The 24898-nt window shown below is 45.0% G+C and overlaps 1 protein-coding gene across 2 annotated transcripts in view; it reads left to right on the forward strand.

Moving 5' to 3' along the window:
• Positions 1-24898, forward strand: part of BRINP1 (BMP/retinoic acid inducible neural specific 1) — a 106747-nt gene that overhangs the window by 59545 nt on the left and 22304 nt on the right. For both annotated transcript variants that reach the window (XM_081896412.1, XM_081896413.1), the window contains exons 3-5: positions 8609-8799; positions 16929-17098; positions 20328-20433. In XM_081896412.1, the coding sequence (XP_081752538.1) occupies positions 8609-8799; positions 16929-17098; positions 20328-20433 (467 nt within the window). The remainder of the gene's footprint in view (positions 1-8608; positions 8800-16928; positions 17099-20327; positions 20434-24898) is intronic.

Raw genomic sequence — 24898 nt, forward strand, 5'->3', positions numbered from 1 at the left:
AGGGAAAGGACCCACAAAATCCACCCATTGACCCCTATTTTAGCCAAATCATGATCTTCATAGTCGGGGTGGGGGGTGGGGGGGAGAATGTGTGGTAAGAATGTACTTCTGACTTGGACATTGTCGCCAGCTTTGATCTGAGTGAACAGGGTTGTTCTTTATCAAATACAAGGCAGTCAGAGCAACTGCTGACATCAGCTGCAGTGCTAGAAATCGTAACTTTAAGAACTTGTGCTGAGCTTGCTTTTCCCTCTTCTGTCCTCCTCTTTCTTCCTTGTGTGTCATGTCTTTTTTGATTGTGAGCCTGAAGGCAGAGATCATCTCCAGCACTAGATTTTGTAAGCTGCATTGAGACCCTTTTTACTAAAGAGAGGGGTGTAAATATGGTAAAATAATAATAAATGAAACTGTAGCTAAATGCAGCCAGTATTGCTCTGCTCCCTTTTAATTAGGGCAAATATGCTGCTATGTCAAAGCACCCTCTGATTACCATGGAATTAAGCCCCACTGAGTTCAGTGAGACTTACTCCCCAGTAAATGTGCCTAGGCTTTCAGCCTTAGTGATTTATTTCTGTTTTAGAGGTCTCTGCTGCTGTTTCTGTTGCTGCCACTGCGGCAGTTTTCTCATTATTTGTGGCCTTATTGGTTTCTGTTTATTTATTTTTTATACGAGTTGTCATATTGCCAATTGATTGTGCTTTAAAATTGTTTTATATCAATGATAGCCACCTTGTAGACCCCTTGTGGGTACTGGCACGGGGGGGGGGGGATATAAATGATTTAAAAGAATAAGTAAGTTGAATGCAGAGACCACACATAAGCTTTGCTTTAAGGCACAAAACCAAGTGCAGTGTCAGAATGTATCTGGCGTATTAGGGATCACCAACATGGTTCCCACAAGCACCAGTACACCTACTAGTACCTGCTACGGTACTCCTGAAAGGACTCACTTTGTCATACCTATCTCAGATTCACTTAAGAATGTTGTGGAAAAATTTTACATCTGATGCCAAAAATGCAGCAGGAGGAGGTGGAGGTGATGGTTGTTATTTTGTGGAGAGAAGGAGGAGAGAACAAGGGGATGAGATGAAAGTTTTGGAAATGCTGATCAGGTAGTAAATGGCTTCTAAGAGGAGATAGGTTTGGCGTGACCTTCAGCCAGCTCTTAGTAAGTGGATTATTCCAGCTCTGTATTAAAAAAAGGAAAGAAAGAAATGGGGGGGGGGAGGAGGAGGACGAAAAAACAACCAAACAAGCGTGACATTGACTCTAGTGTTGTCTGCTCAGACAGCCTGGCCTCCTTTTATGAGTCAGACCTAATTATTTGCTGCTGAGATGATTTTATTGTGCAAGTAAAGTAAGGCAAGAGAAATCACCTGTCAGGAAGATGGCCCAGAGCCAGAATGGGATCAGACCACTAGAAGTTAGGAGCTGCTCCATCTTCTTCCCTGCTCCAGCTGCTGCTCAGTGATGCTGTTAGGGCAGGACTCTGTGGCAGAAGACCAGGGCCCCACTCAGCAGCATGAGCAGAAGATGCCCCAAGCAGAGAAGGCTTGCTACATTTTGCAGGGCAGGACTGTCCCCTTGATGTTCATAGGCATGCCAGAAGCATCTGGATTGGCAATGCGGGAGGCAGAGTGCTGGGCTAGATTAACATTTGGGTCTTATTCAGGAGAGGTCTTTTTATGTCCCTGAGTGATAAGCCTGCCTGGAATGGGATGCCGTGTAGCAAATTTCCTACAGGATTTCCTGCATAAGCAGAAGGTTAGGCTAGGTGGCCTTTGAGTTAATTTCCAACTCAGTGATTCTACTGATAGCTAAATTGTTTAAATTCAAGCCACACTTCATGTCTAACAGACACACATCCAGGAAACCTGGCCAGCAAGTCCCTGACCTTTCTAAGTCTTTGGTCCCATTTAGATTTTTGAATAAGTCTCTTAGGTCACTTCTCCATTTGAGTTCCCATTCTCTACGCCAGATCAGCAGCACAAACAGAAAGAGAGAAAGCGCACACCCACACACCCACCACCCTTCACCTCATTTTCCCATGGGATCTGGGTAAACGTTGGATCCAGCCAAATTAATCTGAGCCTTGAAAAGCACATAAGGCTGAAAGAGGAAGTAGGGAAGGGTGTTGCTCTTCCATCTTCCTCCTCCAGCTCTATGTACTTCTTAAGGGAGAAAAAGGAAACAATGACAAGTGGGGCAGTGAGTGAGTTGAGTGCATTGTGTTCGTAGGCAGGCTCAGATACTTCATATATGCTTGGAGAAGTTCTCAAGGACACCGTTCTGTCCAAAGGCACCACACTGGCATTCCTTTGTATGGGCTACATGCCCAATTTTCACAATGTTCTACATGGAAGTGGCTTTTCAAGTAGGGCATTTTGTTCTGTGCAAAGGACTCCCTCCAACCCTTCAGGCTTCCTCATTGTCAGCCTGATTTCTCCTGGTTGCTTCAGAAGCTGGAAGAAAGAAATCCAGCCACTGCAGTGTTAAATGCAGTAAATCACGCAAGTAGGAGGCTGACCCAGCAGCAAAGGAGGCAATGCTAGGAATAGAAAAACATTGACGTGAGCATGTGTCGAAAAAGCCACCGGCTGACAGATCAGGCTGTGGGTGGCACAGAGCAGATGGTACCTCTTGGGTGATGCTGGGGAAGCTGAATAATAAGCAGGGAGGGGTAGCAATGGGGGCCACGATGCCATTCTTCTTAACCCACCTAACTCAACTCAGTAGCAAAAGACAGCCCCCCAGCCCCCCCCCCCGAAGAGCTTGTAGTCAAAGATTTGGCTTCAGCCTAGTTTTCCTGGGGTTTGCATACTCCAGTTCTGAATTTTTCTTTCAACACACTTCAGATTTTTCTTCAATTGTTGTGTTTAATTCCTTTATTTTTTGTGGTATCAAGCAGCAACCCCCAAGGTTTCATGCTGATCTAATTTCTTTCCCCCTTCATGCCCTCTGGCCTGTGCGGTGGTTGGAAGATTGAGTATTTAATTTTCTCTGACGGCCTCTCCTTCGTGGACTCGTCACTTATGTTAGATGCTCCCGTGCCCTTGGAGTCTCCTGTTCCCCAGAGGGCAAACTCCATGCCCCCCAGGCTTTGAACTTTATCCTTCCTCTGCAGCATTTCCCTCCAGTTCTCTGTCCCCTTGAGGGAGCATATTGCTAATGAGCATCCCAACGGTCCCTGGTGGCACCCACCATTCCCCCCTGTTCTTCTTAAAAACCTGTGCAGGCTTTATTGTGTGCTCATTAGTGTGGCAGTGCCTTGGGGCAAAGTATACATTGCCTTTTGCTGTGACAAGAAACAAGGTCAAATTCTTGCAACTTCTCTTCTCCTCAGGCAGGCAAGCAGTCCCAGGTGGCTCCAGAAACCAATGTGTAGATGCTTCCCCCACCCCAGATATTAAAGCTGAGAGGCCCATAACTCTACTCCCTCCAATCCAACACTGATAAGGATTGTCAGTGCAGAGGAGCCATAGCTTAGTGCTTAGAAAATATGTTTTGCATGAAGAAGACCCCAGTTAAATTCCTGACATTTCTAGCTAGGGCTGCCATAGAATTGTTGAGTTGAAAGGAACCCCAAGAGTCATCTAGCCAAACCTCTCTCAGTCTTCTGTTCTCTAGGCTAGGTAAGGTAAAGGTAAAGGTACCCCTGCCCGTACGGGCCAGTCATGACTGACTCTGGGGTTGTGCGCCCATCTCACTTAAGAGGCCGGGGGCCAGCGCTGTCCGGAGACACTTCCGGGTCATGTGGCCAGCGTGACAAAGCTGCTCTGGTGAGCCAGCACCAGTGCAGCACCAGGAAACGCTGTTTACCTTCCCGCTATAAAGCAGTACCTATTTATCTACTTGCACTTAAGGGTGCTTTCAAACTGCTAGGTGGGCAGGAGCTGGGCTCCTCTCCAGGCTAAGCACACCCAACTCCCTCAACTGTTCCCCATAAGGCTTGGCTGCCAGACTCTTAATCATTTTGTCAATACCCTTCTTAAACCATGGTGCCCTGAACTGAACACAGTATCCCTGGTGGGGTTTGACTAAGGCAGAATAGAGTGGCAGTATTACTTAACAGAGGAGTAGTATTACCCTGATTATTCATATTGCCCAGTACTCCAGTAATGGGAAGCCTGTGGCCCGCCAGAAATTATTCAGCTCCAACTCCCATCATCCATGCACATTTGGGGCTGATGGGAGTTGGAGTTGAGCAACGTTTGGAGGGTTGCAGGTTTCATGCCTCTGATTCAAAGGGTGAGCATGAACAACAAGGACCTGTCTATTAGCATGGTTGGGACCAATGGCCAATTTAACCCTCCACTCCCAGAACCATCTTCCTAGATACTACTGAGTATCTACTGAGTAGAATCATGCCTAACTAAGCCTGTTGCTGGCACTGCTGTCTGGGAAAGTCCTTTCACTTAAGGGTTACCAGGATGTACCTCGTGAGTGCAGCAGGGTGGGCCTGAGCAGCATGGCAGTTATCAAATTCTTAGCTTTTCTGGATGTTGTCGGTGAAACCCCTTCTTGGACCACCCCTTGTCTATCTTTTGTAACCTGTCTGGATTACCATTTTCTTGACTCAGCAACCTTTCCCTAGAGCAAGGAAGGGAAATCTCATACCTGATGGAGTGGAACAGATCCACCCTCTGGGACTCACTGTCCGGCCCCTGGGGCTTCCTCCATGCGACGCGCCTCACCAACCCTGCTTCATACGGACAGATATGGATGTGTGAGTGTAGAAGGTAGCTTACTGTGAAAAAGGTAAAAGTTGCATTATTTGGCTTCCCATTCTTTTGCCTCTGCCTCTGCCCCCACCCATCCCTGGCATGTCTCCGCTGGAAGCTTGCCAAGTAGGGAATGTGGCCCTCAGGCTGGAAAATCTTCCCTACCCTGAACCTAGAACTAAATCCAAACCACACAGTTCCAGTATCAGTGGAAATGGGCAACCCAGCCATGATGCATTATAAACATTCATAGAACTACAGCACTGTAGAGTTGGAAGGCGCCAGAGGGTCATCTAGTCCAGCACCCTGCAATGCGGCAATATGCAGCTGTCCCATATGGGGATCAAACCTGTGACCTTGGTTTTATCAGCACCTTACTCATCTAACTGAGCTGTAGTGGGGAGGACGTAGTGGGGAGATCATACATGACAGATGGCCATCCAACCTCTGCTTAAAAACCTCCAAGGAAGGAGAGTCCATCAACTCTCATGGGAGACCCGTTACACTTTCAAAGAGCTATTACCATCAGAATGTTCTTCCTGAAGTTTGTTCAGAATCTGCTATCTTGTAACTTGAATTCTTTGGTTTGAGTCCCACCCTTCAAAGCAAGAGAAAACGAGCTTGCTCCATATTCCATGGGAGAGCCCTTAAGATATTTGAAGATGACTATCATATCTCCTCTCAGTCTCCTCTTTTCCAGGTTAAATATACACAATTCCCTCAACCATTCCTCATAAGGCTTTGTTTCCATTCATTACCCTTTCCCACCTCCCATGTAATAATATAAGGAATCAGCAGCTATCCAGTTTTAACTTGGATCCTTGTGGCTGTTTTGTTCCTTTTTTGAGTTCCAGGTGTTCCTGACCATCTTGCTGGAGTACGAATCAATGCTAAGGTGGGATAGTTTCTGGAAACTCCCCATGAAACCTAATTGCTTCCCCAAACTCCTGCTTCCTTGTTGTTGCACTTATTTCTGGGCATGCTGACAAAGCAAAACAGTGAAATATTTGCCATGTCACAATCAATTTGCATTTACTTGCTGTGGCAGCATATTTTTTATTTGTAGTCAGGTTTCCCTTGCCATCCACAGCAAATGCCCAACCTTAGGGAAAGGGTTGTAGCTCATGTGTTGGGCAACCTGCTTTGCATGCAGAAGGTCCCAGGTTCAGCATCACTGAGCAAGATTCAACCAGTGTGCCGTGGCACCATGGGGTACCTTGAAAGATGGTCATGGGTGCTGTGGGAAACACTGGCCTGTCCCTCTTTCCTTCCCTCCTTCTTCTGATGCCCTCTCATGTCTCTGCCTCCAAAAGGCTCGCACAGCTGTTTTTTGCAGCAGCCCTGGCTACAAGCTCCACAGGCAAACGGTACCTCTGCAGCTGGCCAGGGGGTGCTGGTTGCCAGGAGCTGAGGCGGCCTCAGAGTAAGCAAGCAAGCAAGCGGGTGAGGGAGCCCAGCCTGCCAATCCCCTAGCCCTTGCTGCTGGGAATGGACAGACAAGTCCAGGGGTAGCAGCAGCAGCTACCCGGAGGACTCCCAAGGAGAGGAAGCTGAGTGGGTGTTCAAAAAAGGGTGAGGGGCTGCCAGCTCTGCAGGCAAGGGATGACATAACTGGGCTCCTGAGCCCCACAGGGGAGCTGCAGAAAAAATGTAGTTGGTCAAGGGAGCTGTGGACTCAAAAAGGTCTAAAGCTTCTGCTCTAGATGGACAGAAGGTATGGCTCGGTAAAATGTATTTCCCTATGTTTATATGTAACAGAAAGAAAAAGTGTCCTATTTTATGCCTCTAGGGTGAATTGAAGTGGCTACTTTTTCCCCAGCACCCAAAGGAAGAACCACATGAATTTAGGCGGGTTATTTTTTTCCTTTTTGAGGGAGTGGAGGGGGAACAGAGGAGGAGGGGTGGTACTGGGAAATGAAAACAACTGGGGAAGGGCAGAGAAGGGCCAGTGTGCATTTTTGGGAAGTGGGAAGCTTTATCTCAGATGCTGAAGTTTTGAAAGAGAAAATTAAAATATTTTCTGTGAAGTCAAACAGATTGACTTTCATGGAATCATCATTCAAATTAACATGCATAGTCAGAAATGTGCAGCCTTGTTTAGATTTCCTGTGTTCGTTTTGTTTAAAAAAATTATGTGGAATTGACTTTACTTCACTGGAGTGGTCTAATCAGAGGAAAGAGGGACTCAACTGGCTTTTGGGGTGCTGGGTAGGGGCTCGCTCACTTCCTTTTAGGAAAATATATAAGTTTGTGTTCATTGTTAGTGCTTCTGAAAGTGGACCCAATGAAATTAATAGAAGTAAATTGATCATGTATATTGATTTCAAAGGGTGTTTTCCTAGTAGGACTAACAAATACAATCCACAGCACTTAACACACCTGTCTGCGGCACATGTATGAATGGATGCTATTATTCCTTTGTTAGGGCAGAACACACACATATATAAAATGTAGCCTTGTATCTTTTTGAATTATTATTGACACCAAAGCACATAGCTGAAGTACTGGGAGCAGGGAGATGGCAGTGAACTGTGATTTGAATAGGCATTTCAAGCGACACTGATTATTTTTATATACAGTTTGTAATGGTTGATTCAGCATTAATCTTCCCAAATATTTTAACTTCTCTATAAATAAATCTGTCAGTTTAGATAATAGGCAGAGAGGATAGAATATGGAACTCAGTCTAGATGGGCAACAAGCCATTGTGTCACTGAAGGGCTTTGGGCAAATGGCTACTCTAAAAATGAGGATAACTAAGACCTACTTGACAGGGTTGTCATTAGGAGAAAGACAAATGAAAAAGTGATGTTGCCCACTCTGTGCCTTGGGATACCATCTATAGATTAGTTCACTTGTCTGACTTCATTCAGAGGACTCAGGAAGGTGTGACCTTCTTGCAAAACTTGGGATTCGCTGCTGCAGAATGAGGGCACTGGGATTCATATCACTATCATGGACTTTATGTGAATTCCCTTGTGACACCTGCCTATTTCCAGTGGTTAAGTTATCAAAATCTGTATGGGTCTGGTTCAGGATACAATTTGCCCAGCTTGCAAATGTTTTGGGGTATCACAAATCTAATGTTGTTTCCTTGGAAAGTTTTTGTCCAACCTATAGTCTGGAATGAGATTTTGTTCATCTGTGACCAGTCAGTTCACCCATGAAACACTAATCAATGCTCAGACAGAGCTATACAAACAAACTTGAAAGCTGTTTCTCAAAGATTGTGAAATGGTATAGTCCATGGATAGGGAACCTGTGGTCCTCCAGATATATATATATACATATATGTATTATTCTACTCCAAGTAGACCCATTGAAACTATAGGGCCTAAGTTAATCATGTCCATAATTTTCAGTGTGTCCCGACTCCAACCCCCATCATCCATAACCATTGGCTATGCTGGCTAGTGGCTGCTGGGTGTTGGAGTCCAACAACGTTTGGAGAACTGCAGGTTCAAGTGTAGTCCCTGAAATACAGGCACAGAGCACTGCTCAGAAAACTCACATTCCTTGGTTGAAAAATCCTAGATTCATCCTCTCACCCCTTGAGCAATGTTCAGTTTCATTCTGTCAAGTGAATGGTTTCCTCCACATCTAGGGAATGTCTGGTTCTTACTATGGGATGAATCAATACATATCAAAATAATATCTTTCCTTCTCCTCTCCTCCTCTCCTTCTTTTGCCTCCCCTTTCTCCAGCCCTCAAACCTTTTAGCTCTAGCCCTGGAAATGTGCCTGTGTATCTCTCCAGTGGCGTAAGATGCGGTGAAGTTGCACAATATTTCCCCTTTGTGTTCCTCCACAAGCCATTTCCCCAGTGGTCTGCCTTTCCTGCCTGGACTTGGAACCTCACCTTTGTTGTGTTCCTGTGTTGTCGCTTAGGGAATTTGCCCGTTGGAAGGTGAGGAACACAGCCATCGAGCGGAGAGACCTGCTCCGCAATCCCGTCCCCCTGATGCCTGAGTTCCAGAGGAGCATCCGCCTGCTGGGCAGGAGGCCCACGACACAGCAGTTCATTGATACCATCATCAAAAAGTACGGCACACACATACTCATCTCTGCTACTTTGGGAGGTAAGTGGCAGTGAGGTTTGTACCTTTCCCACAAGGGTTTGGGGTAGGAGGTTGGTGAGTAAGGATGGGGGAGGATATTGGTTGTGTTTGCATTCCAAAGTGAAGTTAGCTGATTTTGCATTTCCTCAACATATGCACAATACAAAACACAGGTATCCTATGAAATTCACACTGCTCCAGGCTTTGCAGCTCAGTTTTCCAACCAAATGATGTGTCTATTAAAGGAAAGTATGTATTATTAGTGAAAATAACAAACAGAAAGGAATGTTACTAGAAAAAAAATGTACCGGTATGTAGTAGTTAAAACTTTAAACACAAATGTGTCTATAAGCAGGGAAAACTCCACTCATGATTAATTTTTATGAGAATACTGTTGTTTGTTTGTTTGTTTTTAAAAAAACACATATTCAAGGGTGGGGGACCCACTGAGTTGGTCTGCCCTAGAAGACTGGTGGAATCCTGAATGCTCTTGGGGATTTTTCAGCTGACATGGCTGACACTCTTGTTGAGTCTCTTGTCTCACTGTGGAATGGTGAAATGTGTGGAGTCATTGACACAATTGCTCCTGAGTGCACTCATCATTGCTGTGGAGCACATAGGTCTCCTTGATATTCCTGTGACCTGCATGCCATGAAGCAGGAGGGTTGGTAGTAGAGTGCAGGTGGTATAGGACCCTGTCTAAACCTGACAAACATGAGTGAGGCTGCTTCACCGTGTCTACCACGTGGCAGTGTTGGCAGCAAAGCAAGCCTACTTCTCTGTCACCATTGCATCCCCAATTAGCTGTCTTTGTCACCCTTGTAAGTGGCATTTATTGAGAGAGAGAGAGAGAGAGAGAGAGAGAGAGAGAGAGAGAGAATAACTCTGCTCGTTCTCAATTTCTCAATGGCTTTTGATGTTGTTGACCACAGTATCCTTCTGGAGCATCTCAGGGAGGTGGTGTTGGGGTTAATGTACTTCTTCTTCTACTCCCAGGGCTACTGCTTCTTCTTCTACTGGAGGCTACTGCTCAGCACCATGGGAATTCTGCAGTGTCCTACAAGGCTTTTCATTTAAAGAAAATGTGGGTTAGAAGTGACATGCTAGAAGTTTTTTAAAATTATGCATGGCATGAAGAAAGTAGGCAGAGAAAAGTTTTTCAGCTTCTCTTATAACACTGGATTCTGAAAGATTCAGGACAAGCAGAAAGAAAGTACTTCATCACTCAGAGCATAGTTAAACTATGGAACTCACTCCTGCAGGAGATAGTGGTAGCCACCAACTCAAATGGCTTTAAAAGAGATTAGATGGATTCATGGAAGAGAAGGCTATTGATTGATGTGCCGCTTTGCTGAGAGATATTGATACTTCTGAATACCAGTTGCTGCAAACCACAGAAGAGGAAAGGGCCCTTGTGCCCAAGTCTTGCTTGTTGATTTCACACAGGCATCTGTGTGGTCATTGTGGGAACAATATGCTTCACTAGGTGACCTGATCAAGCAGGTTGTTCTTATGTTCTTAAGTGGTTTGTCTCGCTCCAGCCTGTGCATATCTACGCAGAAGTAAACTCTGTTGAGTTCAATGGGACTTACTTCCAGGTAAACATGCATAACAAGGCTGGGGAACCTTGCTTAGACTGAGGGCCATATTCACATATGTGCAGCCTTTTGAGGAGCCCTCATGCTGCTGTTGGCAAGGGCCAGATGCAGAAACAAGCAGAACAATGAATCTGACTCTTAACTTTGAACATTAAGTTATATTCCAGCCATGCAAAACCCAGAGGTTTCTTCTCACACAGAAACACCCCTCTCCATTCATGCAAGAAGAGGCACTATTGCAGCACAAGGGCACATTCCAGCCATGCAAAAGCACTCAAGGGTGTGGCCTTTGGGAATCAGGTTTGGCCTGTGGAGAGTCCTGAGGGGTAAACAGAGAAGCCTGAGGTTCCCTATCCCTGTTGTTTAGATTGCTGCTTCAAGCTTCAATTCAGTTCACACTTGCCTGAGATTAAACTGCATTGAACACAGTGGCACTTTTCTGAACAAACAAGCAGATGATCTGACTGCGTGCCTTGAATTTACATGAGGGAGGGACTAGGGTTTGCTTCTTCATTTCACCTCCTACAACCAGCCAATTTTCTTTCCTTTTCCTTTTTTTTCTTTATTTTTATCTCCCTGGAAATTCCAAATAACACAGACCTTTTGACGGTGAAATATATTTTTAATTTTGTTCAGGCGCGATGGTGAATTATTCACCTTGGCTTGTTCGTGCTCCTGATTTTATGACACAACACTTTAAAATATGCACAGGCTTGTAACGAGAGCTGGCGATGGACAGCGGAGCTAAGCGTTCCATCAGCCCCCAGCACAGAGCGCATGGGGAGGGAGAGCCGCCAGGGAAAGGCGCAAGAGGAATGAAAGATTCGTCTTGATGGCAGTAAAGAGGAGGATGAGGCAAAGGGACCCTCTGGGGAGCATGCATTGTTTATGAGCAGAAGTATTTTCCTATTTGGAGACTTCAGGTTCACACACACACACACACAAACTTCCCCAATTCAGCCAGAATATTCATACAACCTATCATCGCTTGACATTTGATAGTTCCTCTTTCTCATTGGGATAATGCAGACAACGTACTTACCCCCAAAGAGCTTGAAAACCACAACACTAGAAGGCATTTCAGTGCCAGCTTCTTAGTGCTGATGGGTACTAATGAAGCCCTAAGTGTGCACATTATTCTTTCTTTCTCAAGTCATGTCTTGTGCCATCCTTTGTTAGGGTGTAACACGGGGAGTTGGGTGGTTGAGTGCTCCTCTGTGTCTCATTGCCCTCATTGGTGTACGGACCATTGTGCTATGCTGGTGCTGTGCTCAGACCAGGGAGATCCAGGTTCAAGTCCCTGCTTGGCTGGGGAGCTCACTGGTTGACCTTGAACCACTCAGCCTAACCTACTTCATAGGGTCGTTCTGAGGATAAAATGGGGGTTGAGCCATGTATGCCATCTTGGATGAAAGGTTGGATATAATGTGATGAATAAAGAAACTCTTGGAAATTGAAAACCATTTACCCATGATAAAGGCTCACACCTAGCATGTTCCCTGACCTATTGGCTTTCTATGTACAGAGTGGGGGGGGGGTTGGTGGCGGGGGAGGGTGTTGTTTGGGATGTTGGAATATACTCAGTGAGTAATTATTTTTTGTAAACACTATATAGGCCCAGTGTATTATTACTGTTCATCATGTCAAAGAGAAGTGCAGACTTTGAACACTTTTACCCAACATGAAACTTTTCTGTGTGGATTCTTTGTGTGTGTGTGTGGAGGGGTGAGGGGGTGGATCTGGAAGAGCATAGCATCATAGAAATCCTCACCTGCATGCAACCACATGTTGCATGATGCAACCACACTTGGAAAACCGAATACACTTTTGTTCACCACTGGAGTACAATAGTACAACTGATCAACTCTCTTATGAATAAACGTTATGACATTTGGGGCATTTTAGCTCAGAAGAAAGGCGATTAAGGTGGGGAGACGTGTATAAAGATGAAGGGAGGGGAACTGGTGTATAAAGTTTGCATGGGGTGGAGAAAGTGGATAGGCGTAGAGGATTTTCTCCCTTTCACATAATGCTAGAAACAAAGTCATCCAATGAAGTGGAATAGTAAGAGAACAAGACAGGTAAAAGGAAGTACTTATTCACACACCTTAAAGCAAATCCCATAGTACAGTTTTAAAAGGGGATTAAGCAAATTCACAAATTCAGTGGCTACTAGCAATGATGACTATACAGTGTCTCCATGTTTCTGAGTACTGGCTGCTGAGAATTATAAGAGAGAGGCAACCATTGTGCTTGTGTCCTGCTTGGGGGACTTCCCAAAGGCTGTCCGCTGTGGGAACAGAGTGCTGGGCTAGATAGGATGTGGTGGGGAACAGGAGCCAAATACAGTCCTCTAAGCCTTTCTGTCTGTCCTTTGGGACTTCCCCAGTCCACAACCCCTTTTTCTAGGCCACACAGGCCACCAGCCCTACTTTGTAGCCTTCTTGAACATTTCCCCCTGCCTGGGATGTGTTCTTGCTTGTCAGGGTGGGGTGGGGGGCGGAGAGAGAGAACTAGCCAAATGTAGGTGCATTATTTGTTCCACCTACTTTTTGTCTGTGGTCCCACCTACCACTGTCAGTAAGCTTGCCCTGGAGGAAATGTGGGCCTTGGGCTGAAAAAGGCCACCACACCTGAGGCAGTCCTTAGGTCTGATCCAACAGAGATCTTCTAGTGTTCTTAAGTGCTACCGAAAAGACAGTCCCCTCAGAGATAAGAACTAAGCCTCTAAGCTCTACAGTGAGTAATCTCTCAATGTTTTGCTGCCTTTGCATCAAAATGGTGTCCACAGCTGCAACCAAAACAGTAACATTCAGGTGGAAGAGGGTGGTATCTTCCAACTAGTGGAAATACCAAGATTTGCAAAAGTACAAAAGTAGGAACATAAGAAGCGGCCTTATGAGTCATACCATTGGTCCATCTAGCTATTGTCTACACTGACTGACAGAGGGTCTCTAAGATTTCAGGCCAGTCCTTCCTAGAGATGCTGAGGCTCTACCACTGAGCTCAACCTGGGGGTGAGTTCTAGCTCTGATCTAATTTTTCACACTGAGGATCACTGAGGACCTGCAGATCAACACACCATTACCTATGAATGACATCTCATCTCTCTGAAACTCATCAGTGAAATAGCTTGCCCTAAACTGGTTTCTGAAGCAGGGAGTCATCTGTCTATCTTGATAACCAGATAAAATTGGGGTGGGAAGGCAGAATGCAAAAGTGATACACTTTCAAGAGCACTTTTGCCCATTCTAATATGCTTCAGATATTGTTGGACTCTAACTCTAAGCAGCCACAGGAAGCATGGTCAACTGTCAGGGATCATAGAATCTTAGAGTTGGAAGGGACCCCAAGGGACATCTAGTCCAACCCCCTGCAATGCAGGAATTTCAGCTAAAGAGTCCATGGCAGATGACCATCCATCCTCTCTTTAAAAACCTCCAAGGAAAGAGAATCCACCACCTGTCATAGGAGTCTGCGCCACTGCTGAACAGCTCTTATTGTCAGAAAGTTTTCCCGAATGTTTAGACGGAATCCCATTTCTTGAAACTTGAAGCCATTGGTTCGATTCCTACCCTCCAGAGAAAACAAGCTCCCTCCTCCATGTGACAGCCCTTAATATAGTTGAAGGTGGCTATCATATCTCCTCTCAGTCTCCTCTTTTCCAGGTAACATACTCAGCTCCTTCAAGCACTCCTCATAAGGCTTAGTGTCCAAAACCTTGATCATCTTGGTTGCCCTCATCTGCACCCATTCCAACTTGTCAACATCCTTCTTAAATTGTGGTGCCCAGAATTGGACAAAGTATTCCAGGTGTGGTCTGACTAAGGCAGAATAGGATGACAGGAGTTGTAGTTAATGAATAACACAGCTTCCCCTTCTCACATTCTCCATATCAGGACTCCAGCACCTCATTCTGTTACATGAGTAGACCAGATGCCTATGCAAGTCTAACAGCTCTAGGTTAGATTACTGCAACATGTTGCATGTAGGACTGTCCAGAAACTTGAGATGATGCAGAATTCAGCAACCTGGTTGCTCACCAGGACAATAAAGAGCATATAAAATCCAGTCCTGGCCTGACAGCACTGTCTGCTAATTAGGTTCCAGGCCCAATTCAAAGTGCTGGTTTTGACCTATAAAACCTTAAACAGCTCAGAACCACAATACCTCAAGGACTCTCCTTCTCCCCAACTTGGACCCTCCAATCATCATCAGAGGCCCTTCTTAGTGTGCTTCCTCTGCATGAGGTCTGGAGAGCACACAACAGGCCTTTTATGCGGTGGCTTCCTGTTTGTGGAATGTTCTCCCCAGAGAGGTGCACCTGGCACCTAAAGTTATGTAATATTCTTCTTCCCCCAGACCTTTGGCTAACTAAATAATTTAGGACCTTTAAACTATGGGCAGAGGCAGGGGGGTGTATTGTTATTGTTCGTTACTATGGTATGGTATTTTCAGGGGGGGGATATGAGCTGAGATAACCCTCCAGTGTTTGATTTGTGACAGCATCTTTGTGCATGTATGTCATAACTTGATGGTAAGCCTTCTGGTGGGGCTCAAACCTAATCAGAAAATCAAGGAATGTAGAAATGTGCACAGCCATAGTCTTAGCCTCTGTTGCCACCTGCTTAACACCTGAGTTCTGGAAACACCCAGTCCAGTCCCTGATGTAGACCAATGGACTAAATTAGAGCTTGTGTTAATTGTGTGGATGCAATTAATGTGCTTTTTTCTTTCCTTGTGCAGATAGTGGCTGAGGGGAAGCCTGAGCAACCACGGGACCATGGATGTGTGTGTGTAGAGGGTCATTTTCCAGCCAAAATAAGACTCCCTTAGTAGCTTAGAAGAATCAGTAATAATATGGTCACAGCATTTAGGCTCATGCTCTAAAAGACATGACAGAAAAGGAAGGGGAGATTGGGAGGGAGAAGGAAAAACAACCACACTTGTGTCTCTTCCAGCCTGTTGCTATTTTCAAGTGGGATTTAATCACAAAATGGGATTTAATCACAAATCCAAGTTGCACAATTATAGGTGATTGAGAGGTCTTGTGCAACAACCATACTTTCCCGAAAGATTAGACTTCTGGGGATAAGGAGAGCAGCCGGAAAATGCACTGAGAAGTGTGGGACAACACTTGCTTTGATGCTACATCATCCAGCCTCATTGTATACAGATAGGAAAGAAAAGTAATTAAATAGCCAACACCATCTAATCTCCTTGAGTGGATGAAAGTTCAATAAACAGGACACCTGGAAGCATCTTAAAACACTAGCTCTTAATTGCAGAAGTCTTCAAATTGTTCTTTAAGTTCCATGGTCATGGCAAATATCACCTCTCTGAGGCTGCTACTTGCATATCAAGGAAACCTCTTCATTGGCAGCAAAAAAGGCTTCCCAGAAGCGGAAAGTGTGCAACAAGATTAGGGAGGTCTCATTTGTTGCAGCATGTCTGGCCCTCCCAGCCTAATTCTGATCTGTCCCAGTGCCAATCCCTTTGTCCCAGTGCCAGTAAAAGGCCCTGTCCTCTTTTTGTTTCTGTACAAAAGAAGAAGTAGAAGTAAAGAGAGAATGTGCTAGGCAGTTCCTTGGACTGCATCTGCTTGAGGATGGAGTGGGCAGAGCTGAAAGCTAATTTTCAGGGAATGCCCTGAAGGGAAGATGACTTTGAACACTGCGTCTGCTTAATAAATGAGAAATTAGGACTTAATAATGCAGAAAAAAATCTATTAACCCTTCTTGATTACTGTTGCTGGCTCTTTCCAGGGAGGTGATGTGTTGCTCTTTTCCTCCCTTCCTCGAACATATCCACCCATGCTTTTTGCAGGTGAAAATGGGCATGCTCACAATTGTGACACCACTTCTTTCATCCCAGTGACTGCTACTCCATAGTAGCTCTGTGTATGTCGCCCCCCCATTTGATTTAGGACCTGATTTGGTGCTTCAGAGCAGCCCTGATCTGACCTGGGATGGTTTGGGGTACACTTGGCATCAGAACTATATGAGGAAATAGGAGTGCATATGTATAACTTAAGTTTGGAAAAAATCTCTCTCTGTGCGTGTTTGTGTGTGTGCGCGTATTGCCGAGACAACACTCCTAGCCCTAATTGTGCTATTGTTCTGCAGACACTGTGTCAATGTTGTCAAGCACATATAAGTACTAGAAGCCTTTACTTTTTAAATAGAAGCACAGATCCTCCATGTGTCCTTTGTCAGGTTTCACAAAATCCCATGCACTTTCCACATCACCCTAGATTCTTCCTAGTGTTCGAAATGATGAGTTTGTTGCTTATGGTTTAAAACAACATCAATGAAGAGAATGTAAAATGGCAGGCTTGCACTGAGATGTGAAGCTTTCCTGATGGTTCTTTTTCATACTTTGGGTGTCAGTGATGTAGCAACACTTTTACACCTACTCCTTATCATCACCGTGATTCTTCTCCTTCTCACCAATCTCTTCCTTCTCCTTCCTCCTCCTTTCTTATTCCTCCTCCTCCTCCTCCCCCTCTTCTTCCTCTTCCTCGCATTCATGCTTTCTTCTTTTCCCTGCTAGGAGAGGAGGCTTTGACCATGTACATGGATAAAAGCCGACTCGATCGAAAGTCAGGCAATGCCTCCCAAAGTGTCGAGTCCCTTCACCAGCTCGCCTCCTCCTATTTCTTGGACCGGGATGGAACTATGAGGCGCCTTCATGAGATCCAGATCTCTACCGGAGCAATCAAGGTATGGCTTTGGTTGCATGTGTTCACTGACCCTGAGGAAACTGGATTTAAAGAGAGTGAGGGTACTGATGTTGTGATGGAAAGGAAGAACATCACAGCATTTAGGAGGCATTTTGTTGCAGGTAAGGATTGGGGAGAATTTTGATTCAGTTTGCCTTTAAAAGCTGAAACTACTTGATTTTCTCTTCCTCAAACGATAAATGATTTTAAACACATACATCCTTTGAAATTCTTTCTTCTCTTAAATTTGTGGTGCACTTCCCTAACTAAATAGTGTGTGCAAAAAATGTATTAACTATTAGAAAGTGTGCATATACATTATAATTTGAATACAAGGAGAAATGTGCATGATTTTTATTAATTAAATTTATATACCACCCTTTATCCAAAGATCACAGGGCAGTTCACTGTACAGAAACACAAAATATATAAAACAACCACTGCAGCAGCAACAAAACAACCCCCCCTTTTTTTAAAGCCATAGATTATTTAATTAGCCAAATGCTAACTTTAGATGCCAAGTGAGCCCCCCTAGGGACAGCATTCCACAAAGAGGAAGCCACCACAGAAAAGGCTTGTTCTCATGTTGTCACCCTCTCGTGGAGGAGGCATTAAGAAGGGCTTTAGATAAGGGTCAGGGTCCAGGTCAGTACATGTTATGTTGCTGATGAAATGTCATGAGGACTTTTCATATATAAAGAATTGGGAACTGGTGCAGAAATGTAAATAGCTGAACTTGAGATCGGAAAAATGAGAAATTGAGGGAAAGGGTTTATTGTGCATAATAAACAAAAAGGCAGTGTTGACCAATGAAAGTGTTAGGATGAGGAGGGTGGAAGATGCCTACTCCTTTGGACAATAAGGTCTTGCTGCTGCTGGTGGTGATGATGATGTGTTTGTTCCAAATGCTGTTCTTCCAAAGTGTTGCTGTGCCGCATCAGTCCAAAACATTTGGAAGGAATAGGTAGCAGTCTCGAGAAGCTCCACCACCACCACCACAGGCAAGGCAAAAATAAGAATAAGAATAAAAGGAACTGTTGCCACTATCACCACCAATTAGAACACAACACCCATTTTCTTTTCTTTCTGCTTCTAAAGCACTTTGCTTCCTCCCCAAAATCAGCCCCTGCAGACACAGGTGCCCAAACCCACAAAAGTTAAGCCAACAGTTTCCTTCTCAGAAGGAAACAAAGCCTTATGAAGAATGGTTGAGGAGTTGGGTATGTATAGCCTGGAGGAGAGGAGATTGAGAGGGGGATATGATAGTCATCTTCAAATATCTGAAGGGCTGTCACACTGAAGATGGAGTAGGCTTGTTTTCTCTTGCTCCAGAAGGCACGACTCAGACCAATGGATTCAAATGATAAGAAAGGAAATTCTAACTATACATTAGGAAGAACTTGCCGACGGTTAGAGCTGCTCGGCAGTGGAATGGAAAATGATGGGCTCTTATTTATTGGACGTTTTAAAACAGGTTGGATGGCCATATGCCAGGAATTCAGCTGTGATTACTGCATTTCAGAGGGTTGTACTAGATATCACTTGGGGATCCCTGCCACACTTTTAGCCTTAAAAAAAAATGTGCTGGTAATGCATACCCTTGAGTACCCCCAGAAAAAAACCCCACTGGCTGCTGCCCATAGGGTATGGAAGAGCTGAAGACAGGAAGGCCAACAGTTGGTGGAACCAGAGTCACTGATAGACAGTCAAACTAATTCAACTTTTGTTCCCATCCTATTTCTTGCTGAGTTCCACAAGGGATTTAGGAAGACAAGGAGGTGCCACCCTACCCCCCTGGTTTGGTTGTAAGCAGGCAGGCAGGCGTGGACTAGTTGGCAGTGCCCTATCTGCCCTAATGAACCAGCCCCTGCAGCTTCTGTGTATGTCAAGTTCAGCTCTAGTCAACACCTCACAAAACCCAACCAGGGAGGTGGAGAGGAGCGTCTTTGCACACACACAGAGAGAAAGGAGCTCACACAATGGTAACTGTTGTTTCTGTCCAGTCTTTTATGCTGCACAATTTAGCTTGGAAGTCTTTTCACAGGCTCTCAGGTGTATCAGCAACAAGAGCTGACAATAGGACTGGACAATACTTTTCCAGATACAGGTGGTCAGGGATGCAGAACAAGGCACGGGAGAGTAGCAGCGGAGGGGCACTGACAAAAGAAGCAGAAATGGGCATTCAGACAAAGACCTTTTCAATCTGTGAAAGCAATCTACTGATACTGGATGAATGGAGCAGGGGGGCGGGGAGAAAAGAAGTCACATTCCCCAAGCAAAGGTCTAATTAAGCTATTACAGGCTGCAATCCCCTCCCCCCCCCAAAAAAAACCCCACCACTGGAAGTTGCTTTGCAATTTTTTTGCATTTATATCCTACCTTTTCTCCGAGAAGTTCAAGGTGGTGCACATGGTTCTCTGCCTTCTCATTCATTCCCCACAACAACCCTGTGAGCATCCCAACCCACACCTGGACCAACAAGGACAAATGACTGGGTTTTAATTCTTTGTTGGCAAGGCACTCAGTTACATTGGCTCCCAACATGCAAGTGCTATACAACACTCTCCGCTAGCTAGCTGCCTAGGCAAACTTTGAGGGTTCCTCCTCAACAGCTGTTCTGACTACTCTTGTCACTTTAAGCTCCTCCTCAAGTGTGGAAGCAATGGGGAAGAGGAATTCTCCAGGGGATTCTGGAAACATGACCCCCTCATAGAGGAATTGATGGTGTGTAGAAAGTGAACAGAATTCCCCCCTCCCTCCCATATAACACAAGCTGAATGAATTTTGTGAAATTTAGAAAGGACTATTAAATGAAAGAACTTTACAGAGGGCAGAGTTAAATTGTGGTTCTCTCTCCTACACATGGCAGTGATGGCCACCAACTTGGAAGGCTTTAAAAGAAGATAAGGCAAATTCTTTGAGTAAAAAATAAATATTGATGGGTACAAGCCACCATGGCAAGGCTCTCCCTTCACAACTGGAGGCACTAAATGCCTCTGAATACCAGTTTCTTGGAATCACAAATGCAGAGACAACTCTTACCCTCAAGTAATGCATGAGGACTTCCATTAGATATGCTATCGGCCATCATGAAAACAGAGTGGTAGACCATATGGGCCTTTTGTTCTGATCCAACAGGCTCTACTTACATACCATTCCCTAGTCTTTACATACTGTTGGCAAAGGAAATGATTTTGCTTGCTTTCTTTTTAAAATCTCTGCTGCATTAGGTAACCGAAACACGGACAGGCCCATTGGGCTGTAACAGTTACGACAATCTGGACTCTGTGAGTTCTGTCCTTCTGCAAAGCGCTGAGAGCAAACTCCACTTACAAGGTAAGGGGAGAAAGGAGTTGGACTTACTGGCATCAGTTCCTCTGATCTCCATTCCATTCCCTCTCTAGGATGTTCCATGACTTTCCCTGAAGTTTTGTAGCATTGAATGAAAATTCCCCACCCTGAATTCACTGCCCTGTTCACATGTGTGTATTTCAAATGTATGGTGCTTATGCAACCTTTGTTTTGCTTCTGCCCCTCCCCCCCCGACACTGGCCCTCAGAACAATACTACTTCATCATACACCCTACTCATACATTCTGTAAACCCAAATAATCTGAACTAGGAACCTTTAAGACCAGCCATATTCTGTTTTTCCTTCTCTTTCGTTGCTGATGCATGTTTCTCGTCCTTTTACTTGTGATAATATAAGGAAAGCTGTGGATGGAATCACTCTTCTCAGCGGTCAAGGAATGCAAATGCAGTGGGGCAACTGACACCTAACATGATCTTACTTCGTTTGGTTTAGGGTGCAGTCAAAACTATCTTTGTGCTGGCCTTGGGTGGTGGTGGTGGATTGAGCCAAGGTGCCCTTCCATCCAGTTCTGCTGGCCTCTGTCTTTGAAATGATGCCACCAGCACTTCACTAATGTGGAGCTCCTCCTTCCACCTGCCTAACATGTAGGCTGATGGAAGTGCCACTGGCTGGTTCCCCAGCAGCAAGAGTCCATGGAAACTCTTGAAACAGAACATTTTGGCAAGGGTTGACATAAGATGGTGGCATAGGACCTTGATGTGCAATGATCTGCCTGCCCTGCTTTGCCCTGGAGTCCCAGCCAGTATTGCCAATGGTCAGGGATGATGGGATTTTGCATCCAACAACCTGGAGGGTACAGGTTCTCTGTCCTGAACTATAATAATGATAACATTCCCAGCCAAAAGTTCTAGCCAGAAGCATTCCAAAGCCAGAAGCATCCAGTGTGGGGTTTTATATCTGAGGGTACTCTCTGCAAAATAATTTAACTGAGCCTGGTTGACTCAGTCAATGAGATTAAGGGGAGGGTGTGTGAAAAAGCAACACTGAAGCATACAATATGGATGGTGGTGATTTAAAGTCATGAGTGGGGCTCCTGTGGCCTTCCAGCTGTTCTTGGGTTCCATCTCCTTTCAACCCCAGCAAGCATAGCTAATAGCTCAGGATTATGGGAACTGTAGCCCAACTCTGATGCCATCTTCCAATTGTGACCACAGATACGCTGAAGCACAGATTGGCTAAACCCTTAATGAATCTACCATAAAAGATCCCTTGCCAATGGTTGCCATCCCTGCCACATATGTTAGAGCTGAGAAGGAATTCTATTTGAGATCCTGGGAGAATATTGCTCCTCAGAGTAGCAGGAGAAAGGGATGAAGCTCAGTGGTTTACATACAGAATGTTTCAGGTGAAAGAACAGGTAGGGCTTGAAGAGATCCCTGCCTGCAGTCCTGAAGAGCTACTGTCAGTCAGTCTAAACAAGACTGACTCCCCGTAGTACTACTGCATGGCAACTTCCATCATCTCTGGCCATTAAACTCCCAGTATACCTGAAGGAGCGTCTCCACCCCCATCATTCTCCCCAGACACTGAGGACCAGCGCCAAGGGCCTTCTGGTGGTTTCCTCACTGCAAGAAGCAAAGCTACAGGGAACAAGGCAGAGGGCCTTCTCAGTAGTGGCGCCTGCCCTGTGGAACACCCTCCCATCAGATGTCAAAGAGATAAACAACTACCTGACATTTAGAATACATCTGAAGGCAGCCCTGTTTAGGGAAGTTTCTAATGTGTGACATTTTAATGTATTTTTAATCTCTGTTGGAAGCCTCCCAGAGTGGCTGGGGAGACCCAGCCAGATGGGTGAGATACAAATAATAAATTATTGTTATTATTGTTATTATGTTGACTGGGGATGATGGGAGCTGGAGCCCAACAAGATATAGAGGATACTATGTGGGCTACCCTAAGTGTGGACTGGTCTAGATAGATCCTACCCTTGCTAGCAGCTTCCTATGTCCCTACAGCTGTGCTAGATTGACCAACGTGATGTCATTCTGGTTGTGATGGTCCTTCCTCCTCCTTTCCTCTTCCTTACAGACTCTAGCAACTCAGGACAGTAAGTGGTATCTTGGAGATGTTGCTCTTTCCCCTAAACTGTCCTTCAAGCCACAACAGATTACTGATTCGTGACAGTGGTTTGTGCTTGGCTGCTAATCAGATCAGAGGAGACACATTACCTGTGGCCCTGTAAATAATGCTTAATGAGCTCTTGCAAAGCAGCTGGAGAAGAAAGTCAAAGATCTTAGCTAATTATTCTGAGAGCCACCTTCTCAATTATAGTGGGGGGGAGAGAGAGAGAGAAGAGGAGGGTAAGGCTAAAGCGTAGTTTTAAAGGTCACAGATATATTGTAAGGCACCCATCCTATTCTCCCTGTTATGTAACCACTTCTAGTCTTGCTCATACAAAGCTATCTGATAACTGAGTTACACCACTGGCCCATCTTGACTAGTGCTGCTAACAATGACATTCTGAAACCTTTTTCAGTCCTGATGCCTTAACCAGGAGTTTGACATGGGATCTTTGTCATGTTAAGCACACTCTTCCCCCCTCACTCCCAACAGCCTGCTATTGTCTTTGCACAGCACTGAATTAAACTATGCAATTCACTTCTTCAGGATGTAGTGCTGGCTACCAAAGTTGTTGTTGATGATGATGATGATTTCAACAATTTGTATACTGCTTAATCATAGTCATCTCCAATAGGATTCAACAAATTCATGGAGGATAAGGCTATCAGTTGCTGCTAGCCATTGTGGTTTATGTTCTCCCTCCACTTTTGAAGGCAGCATGAGAAACACAAATGAGGGAGGGGGGTTGTTGCACTTGGCTTCTGGGAAGAATCTGTTTGGCCGTTATCATAAAAGAATGTTGGAGTAGATGGGCCTTTGTTCTGACCCAGTAGAGGTCTTCTTATGCTCCCTTTCTGTTCTGTGTTGCAGTGGCTCCTTGGTGATCTCTGGCAATGGCCTTTCCCAACCCATCTCTGCTCCTGAGATCCTTAGCTGGAGATGCTAGCCCTCCCACTTTTGAATGTAGAGAGGGAGATTAGACTCTTGGACAATTCTCTTAACTCAAAAACTTCCCATCTTGCTCATCAAGGGAAAGGATTGTAGCTTAGTCATCTTTGTGATATCTTAGTTTTCTATGTGCCAGGTAGGTTATAAACTGAGGGGGAAATTAAATGAAGACGAAAAAGCTAAAAAGAGTCTTGTGGAATCAGACCAAAGGCTAATTTCAAGTAGGAAGAAACTGTGTATCCCCAGATGTTGTTAGACTACACTTTCACTCATCCCAGCCATTAGCTTGGTCTGGCTGGAGCTGCTGTCCACTAGCATCTGAAATCATAACTGTAGTGGTTGCAATCATGGCAGTTAGCCATAGCAAGCATGTTAAGAATAAAGAGACGATGAATGATAGTATGAATGACTACAGCAGCAAACCACTCAGCCCTTGTTTGGATTACACTGTGAATCAAGACTGCCAGTTTGGATTCCTTTTGTTATTACTAAAGAGCAATGTGGTCGTATGATACCATCAATTGGGTTGTCAGGTTTCAGGGTTAGATCTGAAGGCTTGACCTTCTCTGGGTCTCAGTGGGGAGCAGTTACCCTATTTTTTGCTCTATAAGACGCACCAGACCACAAGACGCACCTAGTTTTTGGAGGAGGAAAACAAGAAAAAAAAAATCTGAATCTCAGAAGCCAGAACAGCAAGAGGGATCGCTGCGCAGTGAAAACATCAATTCCTCTTGCTGTTCTGGCTTCTGTGATAGCTGCGCAGCCTGCATTCACTCCAAAAGACGCATACACATTTCCCCTTACTTTTTAGGAGGGAAAAAGTGAGTCTTATAGAGCAAAAAATACGGTAGATTTCATGGTGATGTGTTTGAGTCAAATGGGGCAGTTTTTGTTGGGCTTTGGAGTATTTGCCATTCTTCACACCCTCCAGTCCATCCAGAGACACCAAATTCACAGCTTAAATTCTAGCAAAATTGGGTTGAAGCAATGGCACTTGCTAGAAGGGCAATCTTCTGTCCCGAGGAGCAGAGTCACCTCTTTTAGGGTAAAGTCAAGATAGATTAGGCAGGATCACAAAAGGCCCGAAACCCTGGCCTTTCAGGACCCTGAAAAAATCACTGGCACATGCTGGCTAGGAACTCGCCGAAGGACAGTTATCTCAGCGCCACTCTTAGGCCTTATAAAGGTTAGTTGGTCTGGACCTGATGTTAACCCTGCCCTTGTTGTTTCTCAAAGGGTCATTGCCTGATTCTGTAGCAGCTGGCTCTGATATTGTTAAAATGGATTGTTAAAATGCTTTCTGGATTGTGGGATTTTGACAAAGCTTTGCCCTCTAGCCTGGAAGCTCCTGGAGTGCGGGGGGTGGGGCAGACAATGGCTCCCCACATGATTCGTCCTTTCCTTCTGAGTCTTCTT

This window comes from Podarcis melisellensis (assembly GCF_964234715.1).
Source record: "Podarcis melisellensis genome assembly, chromosome: Z".
Lineage (NCBI taxonomy): Eukaryota > Metazoa > Chordata > Lepidosauria > Squamata > Lacertidae > Podarcis > Podarcis melisellensis.